The sequence below is a fragment of the Nilaparvata lugens genome, chromosome 9 (genome assembly GCF_014356525.2).
Source record: "Nilaparvata lugens isolate BPH chromosome 9, ASM1435652v1, whole genome shotgun sequence".
Taxonomy (NCBI): domain Eukaryota; kingdom Metazoa; phylum Arthropoda; class Insecta; order Hemiptera; family Delphacidae; genus Nilaparvata; species Nilaparvata lugens.
In genome coordinates, this window is record NC_052512.1 from 39260457 (window position 1) to 39271100 (window position 10644).

General features: G+C 35.6%; 1 protein-coding gene across 1 annotated transcript; it reads left to right on the forward strand.

Moving 5' to 3' along the window:
• Nucleotides 1-243: 243 nt before the first annotated feature.
• LOC111054794 lies at nucleotides 244-7484 on the forward strand. Its single transcript, XM_039435331.1, has 4 exons — nucleotides 244-360; nucleotides 1361-1462; nucleotides 3943-4264; nucleotides 7214-7484. The coding sequence occupies exons 1-4, from the start codon at nucleotides 244-246 to the stop codon at nucleotides 7324-7326; spliced, it is 654 nt and encodes a 217-aa protein (XP_039291265.1). The 3' UTR covers nucleotides 7327-7484.
• The last annotated feature ends 3160 nt before the right edge of the window (nucleotides 7485-10644 follow it).

Below are 10644 nucleotides of genomic sequence, written 5' to 3' on the forward strand. Positions count from 1 at the left end.
GAAGATGATGAGATAACTAAGTAGAGAAAAACTCAAGACGAAGAAGGATAAGTGGAAGTAGGAGGAGGAGGAGGATAAGAAAAAGATGCAGAGGAGAGGGAGGATTGGAGGAGCAAGAGTGGGTTAGGTGAAGGAGAGGTGAAGGAGAAGAAGCGGAGGAGGCGAAAAAGGAGGATAAGGAGGAGAATGAAGATGATGAGGTGACTGAAGTTAAGAGAGAGAATCTCAAGAAGAAGAAGAAAGATGGATGAGAACGAGAATAACGATAAGTGGAAGGAGGGAGGGGGCGAGGATAAAAAGACGCATACAAAAGAGGAGGAGCAGGAGAAGGAGGATGATGTGGAGGAGGAGAAGAAGCGGGTAGGGAGAGGAGAAAGAAAGTGGAGGAAATGGTGGAGTGAATGATAAGTGAAGGGGAAGAAGTGAGAGGAGGAGTAAGCGGAGGATGAGAAGAGAAGTGGGAGAGGGAGGGAAAGGAGGAGAAAAAGGAGAAGGAGGAGGAGGAGGAGGAGATCAAGAAGAATAAAGATGATGAGGTAAATGACAAGGTGAGAGAGACAAACTCAAGAAGAAGAAGAAAAATGGAAGAGAACTAGAAGAAGGATGAGTAGAAGGAGGAGGATTAAAAAAGACGCAGTGGAGAGAGAAGAGGACGAGCAAGAGGAGAAAGAAGAGTAGAAGGAGGAGAATGAAGATGATGAGGTGACTAAGGACGAGAGAGAAACTCAAGAAGAAGAAGGATAAGTGGAAGGAGAAAGAGGAGAAGGACAAAAAAGACGCAGATCAGTGTGAGGGGGAGGAGAAGGAGCAAGAGAAGAAATGAGACTAGAAGGAGGATGAGGAGGAGGAGAATGAAGATGATGAGGTGTCTGATGAGGAGAGAGAGAGAAACTAAGAAGAAGAAGAAAGATGGATGAGAACTAGAAGAAGAATGAGTGGAAGGAAGAAGAGGAGGAGGATGAAAGAGACGAAAAGGAGTGAAAGGAGGAGCAAGAGGAGAAATAAGAGTAGATAAGGGGGAGGAGGAGGAGAATGAAGATGATGAGGTGACTGTGGACAAGAGAGATTCTCAAGAAGAAGAAGAAGAAGAAAGTTGGATGAGAACGAGAATAACGATAAGTGGAAGGAAGGGAGAGGACGAGGTTAAAAAACTCGCATACAAGAGAGGAGGAGTAGCAGGAGAAGGAGGAGGAGTTGAGAGATCGTTCCAGCTGATGAGAAATGAGATGATCCTGCTTGATTATGCAGATTAGGAGAATGAGTGAGGAGATGGAAGAGATATGCATAAGAAAGGAAATGTGACGCTGATTAGGAAAGAAGTGTATTTCAAATGAGGAAGTATCCATGTTTCTGATTTCAGTTTGCCCAAAAAATTCCACTGAAAACAACCGACAAAAAATTGATTGCGTTTCTACGTCTCTACGGAAAGTACGAAGAAGGATCGCATTCTACCTGGCTGAAGGTACACGATATCTCATCTCCCAATCAACGGAATGACTTGAAATTTGGAACTTGAGGTTACTACTTAAGGTGAATACTAAGGTGGTTACTACTTATAACTTAAGGTGACACTACTAGCCGTCAGGCTCGCTTCGCTCGCCATATCCATCAAGACAGGGGGCTCCGCCAACAGACGACGAAGTAATTATTATCAGCTGTTTTTCCAAGGATGAATAAGAATTATCCTTGTAATGTCCTACAGCGAGTTCTCCCAGGGATGAGACCTAGTGCGATCGAATCTTTATAATTATTATGAACTTTCTATGTTTTGAATTTCGTGAGAATCGTTAGAGCCGTTTTCGAGATCTGGTGAAATACAAACATATAAGCATCAAACATCTAAACATCTGAACCTCTAAACATCTAAACATCCAAACATTTTAACATATAAATAAAACAGAAATTGCTCGTTTAATAGTATAGGATATCATCTACTTTGAAGATATAATCAATTAGACTATAAAATTATTCATAATCAATCAGCTGACAAGTGGATTATTCATTGAATGCATTACACAGATATCTGGCCGTGACTATTTATTCCTGTAAGGTGGTGTTTCAATATTTTTCATTAAGCGTGCCCATCAGTATCATTATTCTCGAATTTGAAAAACAAAATAAATAGGTGATTGAAAATAGAATAAAAAATGATAAAATGCACTAAATAATACGGAAGAAATATTCTTGATTGTAAAAATAGTATATTTCGCACCTAGGGCCGAAAATGAGCCTTTTCCGGCTCAAAATCGGTTCTCAAGTCCGAGGCCGTAGGCCGAGACCGTAGACCGTACGGCCTCGGACTAGAAAAGATTGAGAGCCGGAAAAACATTTTTGCCCGTGGTGCGAACGCTATTTTTTGCCACACAGAAAAAAAATATATATATGAGAATAATTGTTTATTAAGCACTTCCAAAAGCAAAAGTGGAAGGTTATAGCTCTAGCAAATCTGACGTGATCTGAACATCAGGAAATTGTCCAAGTATTTTTATTTTTTATTTTGATTTGTCTAAGTTACCTAAAAGATTATGTTCAATTATGTGGGAGGTTGAGTTTATACTTTTTTATTCTTTCAAATGACAATAAGATGATATTATCATAAGAGTTTTAATTATTGAATAATAATCTCAAATAATGAGAAGTTTTTTGATCAGCTGTTTCAGCACACTTGAAATTTAGCGGCCGGAAAGGGTACTCTTTCCGGCCTTAGCCGGAAAGAAACCTGTTCTGACGTCAGACGATAGTCGTCAGCAAACAATGTCTTTCAGATCTACGTAGGGACTGGAAAACAGTTGCTTTCTGTGCAGTGTGGCAAAAAATTAATTTTAAAATAGTTGAGGAATATTTTTATCAGATGGAAAGATTATCACGATACTGGATGAATTATTATCATATGGGATAAAAATTCAAACGTGAACTCAGTTTATTAGATAAGTGAGTTTTTGATCTTGGAGAAAACAGTTTTTGAGAGTAAATAATGACTCTACAGAATCAATTCGAACAGGTGACATCAGATACTTGTGGATGAGAAAACTGCGTGAGGTCCACTGTTCACAGAACTACTATAGTGAGGTCCATATTATAATGGCAGTGTACGATTGACAATACTGTTGCTGTCCTTTTCTATCATACAACAAAACAGATAGCGCTATCTCTCTCTAGCTTTGCAATGTTGTGAGTTTGCCAGAATATTTTATTTTTACTTTTGACAGTGACTGTACAAAAGTGAACAATTCTTTATCAGTCGCCATTTTTTTTCTTCATTCTATCGAAATACTTGAGTACACAAGTCGTATAATTGATTTAAAATGTATTTTTGGAACAATTAAATCATTTTTAGACATTACCATATGGGAAACACAAATTAAAATACCTGAAATGACATTTTAAAAGTTGATAATTGACCATCCTAGACTTCATCCATGCTTTAGTTACCCTACACGTATAGGTTAGACCTACTCGTACCAATATAAATAATATTGAAAAGTAAATTCATAATTATTTCCATTGAAATCACTTATTTTAAATAGGATTTCTCTTTTTCTATTATTTTTTAAAAGGAATTGGAATAGAATATCTACCAAATAACTTAATTTTTGTTCTTTTGAAATTCAGATTGTTGTGTCACAGCTTTTTAAATTGGCCGCTATTTCAGGTTTTGTATAAAAAAAAATCTGATCTTAGTTATGAAAGCAAATTTTTAAATCAAATTATGGAAAAACAATTTCCTATAATCAATTTGACATTAAATTGATTATGTGATCATGGAAATGATAATTATTATTAGATCAAATTTAATGGGATGAAGTGAGTAACAGCTGTGTACACTCAGTGGCAAAATGGAGAGACTTGGCAACGTTTTTCTCCCATCTTTCTTCACTGCCATTATAACGTGGACCTCACTATAGTAACATGAACTTAGACTATAACACAAGAAATTGATAGATTGATTTATGGATTGTTCCAGCAGTGGGCCAAGCGTCCATAGCGGGTGCGCCGGAGGTGTTCGTGAAACGAGGCAGCACCATCTCACTGTTGTGCACCGTCAGCACCAATCAGCGCACAGGTGCAGTCACGTGGTACCAGGGTCCGAGTCTGATAGACTTCGACGCACCACGCGGGGGCATCGCCCTGGAGACGGAGCGTACAGACGCAGGCACCACCAGCAAACTGCTGGTAACCCGCGCCGAAATGGCTGACTCTGGCAACTACACTTGTCTGCCCGCGCATGCGCGGCCCGCGTCTGTCTACGTTCATGTGCTCAATGGTAAGTCATCTTTAATAAAATGAATAAGTATTGAATTTTATTTCCATCAATATACAAACAAAAAATCTAATCAGAAAGTGCTATCTAGTTTATTCTTTTGCTGGTGATGTCATATAATATAATACGTAAATCATTTATATATACATACATAAAGAGATATTTATGATTTTGTATTATTATTTTCTTATTTTCAAGTTAACACTTGTATTTTGTTTAGATTTATTGTTCATCATATTTGATTTGCTCTCTATTTGTGATTGTTTTTTTTAAATGGCGAATAAATAAATCAATAAAAATCTGGTGTGGCGCACTCACACAACTTACCTTGCCGTTATGAAAATTGATCACCTGACACTAGTGTTTACGCGCATTTCAAGTGTACTATTCTAAGATTTGAGCCAGCTGGTGACAGGTCTATTAACGCTGGAGACACACGAGGTCTGCTATCTCTTGATAGTGAATGATTTAATAGAAACAACAGTTGCCAACAGTTTGCAATTGAATAATCACATTTATTCGAATTTCGTGCTTATTTTGAATTTTAAGTGAAAATGTCACTTAACATTAATTGTAGAGATTTTTATGCTCAATCTTTTCCACTTGGGATTTTTTGTTTAAATTGTATCTGAAGACTGATAATTGGGAATCTGAAATCAAAATTTGCATAGATAGAAGCTCCTGAAATTTTTACAGATATGGGACTAGTGGCAATTGATAGAGCTTATCAATGACTATTTTTGGTATAACTTTGATCAAAATCGTTGGAGCCGTTTTCGAGAAAATATCGAAAAACCCTGTTTTTGACAACATTTTCGCCATTTTAGCCGTCATCTTGAATTGCATTCGATTGAAATTGTTCGTGTAGGATACTTGTAGTGTAATGACCTTAAGCTCCAAATTTCAAGTCATTCTGTTGATGGGAGAAGAGATATCGTGTACACATACACACACACACACACACACACACACACCACACACACACACCACACCACACACACACACACACACACACACACACCACACACACACACACACAACACACACACACACACACACACACACACACACCACACACACACACACACACACACACCACACACACACACACACACACACACACACCACCCACACACACACACACACACACACACACACACACACACTCAGGGGACCTTCAAACGTATAGAAATTTAGAAATTGGGGTACCTTAATTTTTTTGGTAAGCTATACTTTCCTTACTTATGGTAATAGGGCAAGGAGAGTAGAATATACATAATATTTAAAAATATAGTATATATGAAATTTACTACAATATATCGAGGCACAGAGCTTTGCTCGTTATTTCAAATCATTTATTTCGCCATTTCGTTATTTGTTTATTGATAAACAAAACTCAATTCCTTAAAATGATTGGGGAAGGACTAACAGGCACAGCCCAGAACTTCTTCCCCGAATCCTTGTATATTCATACACTATAAATATTCCAAAAAGTAGGCTATGTTCCATACACTTGAACTCCGGTCAAATTTTCAGTCCAAATATTTGAAAACGTAAAAGTTCTAATTTCGATTGTTTTCATACCAATTTGAATAACAAAATAACACTCACTAATCACTTAGAACTGTAAAATAATGATTAACTTTGAATATTATGATATATATACCATCTCATGTCAACAAATCAGATTATTTTGATCGAGTCAATTAAAATTTATAGATTTCTCGCGAGATACGGTAAGATAATTGATTACACAGCTGATCTCCCACACAGGCACACGCATCTTCTGTTATCGACAGACGACGAAATCATCATCTGTTTTTCCAAGAATGAATGATCCTCTCCATGTCCTTCAGCGAGTTTTCCCAGGAATGAGACCTAGTTCAATAGAATTTTTTATATCATTAACCTACTATGTACCAAATTTCGTGAAAATCGTTAGAGCCGTTTTCGAGATCCGTTGAACATGAATAACCAGATGAACAGATATAAAAATAACCAGATATTATAAAAATATAAACAGACATACAGAAATTGTTTGCTTAATGTAATAGGATATAAATAAAATTGCATTTTTTCGGAAATAATTAACCTAATCAACAATGAGAAAATCATGTTTTAGAGGGGGGTATAGTAGTAATACATTAAATTGAGAGTTGGGGAACTAGGTAAGTTAGCTCCTACATTGTTCAAAATAATAATAGTAATAAACATTCTATTTCCATTAATATACAAACAAGCAATCTAATCAATAAAATCTACATAATAATGAAAAATATAATATACTAGCCGCCAGGCTCGCTTCGCTCGCCATATCCGTCTAGCCGACTGAATCGGTCCCGACTGAATCGTCCAAGAATGAGATCAGCAGGCTCGCTTCGCTCGCCTGCATTTTTCATTTGAGAATTTTTATCATATGTTGGGACGATCCAGTCGGGGGTCCAGACTAAACGTCTGGCTAAACGGATATGGCGAGCGAAGCGATCCTGACGGCTAGTAATATAATACTCCCCAGGAATAGCTCTGATTGAAGTAGCAGTGCCCAATCAATTTTTCCGCGATAAATGCATTTCAATCTTCAACTTGGTGCCAACCTAACAAAGTTAACTCAACTTAATGCCAACCTGACAAAATTATTAATTCATGCAGTTACCAGTAAACAACTGTTTCGAAGAGGTACTCTATCTAGATTATAGTTCTATATTAACATATGGTATGGACATTTTTCAATTATAATTAAGAGAATAAGAAGAATATACATGCTAAAAGACGAACTTTAAACCCTTAAAAACCACCCTTAGAGTTAAAATATTTCCAAATCCGTTCTTAGTGCGCCTCTAAAGGGCCAACTGAACATACCTACAAAATTTTAACGTTTTTGGTCCGGTAGACTTTGGTATTGAGTAAGTTAAAAGTGAGAACTCGCTAACGCTCGTTCAATTATTGTTTCAGGGGAACACCCGGCAGCGATGCAGCATGGTGAACACGCATCTGCCTCATCCAAATTGGTGGCATGGTCTATAACCCTGCTGTCTGCCATTGGTGCTATAACAGACCTGTTATGACAGATCCATTCCATGGTCTCCCAAGTCTTTCTATTTTGCCTGTTCATTTCCAGAAAAATATCTTCCTCAATTAATTCTCCATAAACTATCAGCATTTTGTTAATATTTTGTATACCTTTCGAGTGAATAAAGTTTGATTTGATTTGATTTTTTTCGAATGGGAAGAATTGACTTCATTCCGACATATTTTAATGAATCAGTGTGTACGTTCTGTGTACAGTAAATTGTTCCAGTTCCAATCGTAAATTGTTCCATCACGTGACTAGTGCAAAATGTTCCCATGGAACGCCATTTCAAAATCGTTGGTTCAAGCTTTTGGCGCGCACATATAAAGTTGATTTACACTAAAATGTGTCGTTTACTAGCTGCGTGAATGAAGAAAGGCTCTTTTACAAACCTACCGTATAGAAAAATGTAAATTTCTTTTATTCCATTACTCTCAAATTCTCTATCGAGAAAAATTCATTTAATGAATGGTTATCAAACATCATATTGTTGGTTATGTATTATATGCTATGGTAAACAAACTATCAGCGCATACGCAGTGAAGCAAATTGACTACAATGATCGACCAATGAGACCTCAGATAGTTGGAACCTGTTGGAACTGTACCAGGTAAATTTATCACACTTTGACTGTGGGGGCAGAAAGTTGGAGCTGGAACAGGATTCTGGAACAGAATCTGTCAAAATTCCTCCCATGGAACGTGGAACTTTTTACTTGGTAAATTGTGAATCGGACAATTTACCACATTCAATTTACACAGAACGGGCCCAGTGTGTATTTGTTCAGTTTTTTTTTTCAAATCACCTCCGAAGCATTGAAATTATTCTGACAGTTTTTAATGGATCTGTATGTATTTGGGGCTGTGCAAAGGCTGAAAATAAACTTTCTACTCGTGATATTTTTCATAGTTTTTCGATTTGTATATCATCATAGAGAAACAATAGCATAAGTAGATATCCCATGGTATAGGGCGTTTATGTCGCAACTTTTACTGTTATCTCAAGCTGATAGTCCACGTAGTTCGCTTTATGACGCTGATGGTATTCTCTCATATTGTGCCGTTCATACACTCTTACCCGGTCAAAACAGTAATAATTGACAGTAATCGGCTTGAGATAACAGTAAAAGTTGCGCCATAAAAACCCTATACCATGGGATATCTACTTACGCTATTGTTTCTTTATGATATCATCAAGCTATCAAAATGAAAAAGTTTTCTCAGGAAAACATTTTTTTTCGATCATTACGTTCTGAGATATGAGCGCCTAAAGTTTGAATTTTTGGGACAGAACATTCCAAATTCGGTGAGAGATAAATCCATGAGATTTGAAGTATAGATTCTTCATGGTATTGTTGATCTAGTAAAACAAAAATTTTCTGAAAATATCAATTTTTGAGAAAGTTATCCAATTTACTAAAAATAACAAAAAATAACTTTTAGTTGAGTTATGGTTATTTTTAGTAAATTGAATAACTTTCTCGAAAATTGATATTTTCAAAACATCTTTGTTCAATTTCATTTAGTTTGTTTTATTCATTTTATTAGTTTTGTTTCCTTTTTGAGTTATTTTTGGTCATTTTGAAGTAAATTGAATAACTTTCTCGAAAATTGATATTTTCAAAGCATTTTTGTTTAATTGAATTTAAAATATAATGAAGAATTTATCCTCTATATCTCATGGATTTATCTCTTATCGAATTTGAAATGTTCTGTCCCATAAATTTGAACTTAAGACGCTCATATCTCAAAAAGTAATGATAGGAAAAATTTTAATTTTTCAATTTACCAAAAGTTATTTCTGGTCATTTTAAGTGAATTGAATAACTTTCTCAAAAATTGCTATTTTCAAGAAAATTTTGTTTTACTAGATCAACCTTGAAAAATGTATCCTCTGAATCTCATGGATTTATCTCTTACCGAATTTGAGATGTTCTGTTCCAAAAATTTTAAACTTTAGGCATTCATATCTCGAAAAGCAATGATCGGAAAAAAATGATTTCCTGAGAAAATGTTTCATTTTGATAGCTTGATGATATACAAATCGAAAAACTTTGAAAAATATCACCAGTAGAAAGTTTATTTCCAGCCTTTGCACAGCCTTAACCTTACAGTTATGCAGTGAGTGAAGTTGCGGTACTTTTTATGATGAAAACACAAATTTGAATTGTCAACCACTTTTTATTTGTATGTATTTGTTCAGTTTTTTCAAATCACCTCCCAGTCCTGCATCACATGAGGGCAGAAAATGTCAGCGGAGAAATATTTCATATACAGAATGGCTCATAAGTCAGTTGACAAAAGGATGAACTGAGGTCCACGTTATAATGGCAGTGGAGAAAGATAGGAGAACAACGTTGCCGAACTTCTGTCTTGTCAATGCCTTCTGTAGACGGTAGCTGATACAGGTTTATTGATGTAATATTAATTGTTCATTTTCGTTTAAAATAATCAATTATATTTTATTAAGCAAGGAATTATATTTTTCAATAATTTCATAATGGATTTACATAATTAAGATGAAATATTTTGTTGATTGGTTATTTATTTTAAATTGTTGAAAGACATCAAAGGAATTCAAACAGTAAGTACATTTCAATTGTAAAGTTTGTTGAAAAGTTAAAAAAAATTCTATGGTGAGGTCCACGTTATAATGGCAGTGGAAAAAGATAAGAGAACAACGTTGCCGAACCTCTGTCTTGTCAATGCCTTCTATAGACGGTAGCTGATACAGCTATTAATGTAATATTAATTTTTAATTCCCGTCAGTACAGGACATAATTCACTCTGATGGACAGTATTAGAGGAGGCTGTGGTTTTTAACTGCGCGAGGTCTACTGTTGACAGAGCTACTAGTATCAACTGTTCATTCTCGTTTAACATATTCAAATACATTTTATTGAGCAAGGAATTATTATTTTCAATGATTTCATAATGAATTTTCATAATTGAGATGGAATATGTTGTTAATTAATTAATTATTCTACACTAAATTATACACAGTTCGATGAAACTTTCAATAGATTAAACCTGCCAATGAAGGCCGTATGAACAAACTAAGCCAATTATTATAAAAAAAACCAAATTAAATGCTGTAAATCACCCCGAAGACTTCTGTATACACAGATTGTCTGATAGACAAGGATAGCAATATCATTGGTAATCAAACACTACCATTATAACGTGGACCTCACTATAAACATGAATTTTTCCCAGCAAATTCAATATGAGACTCGTTATCTGTAGAGCAGGTCCTTGAAACTAGATATATTCTCGTTACGAGATCTGGAGTAAAAATTATAACATTTTCAACA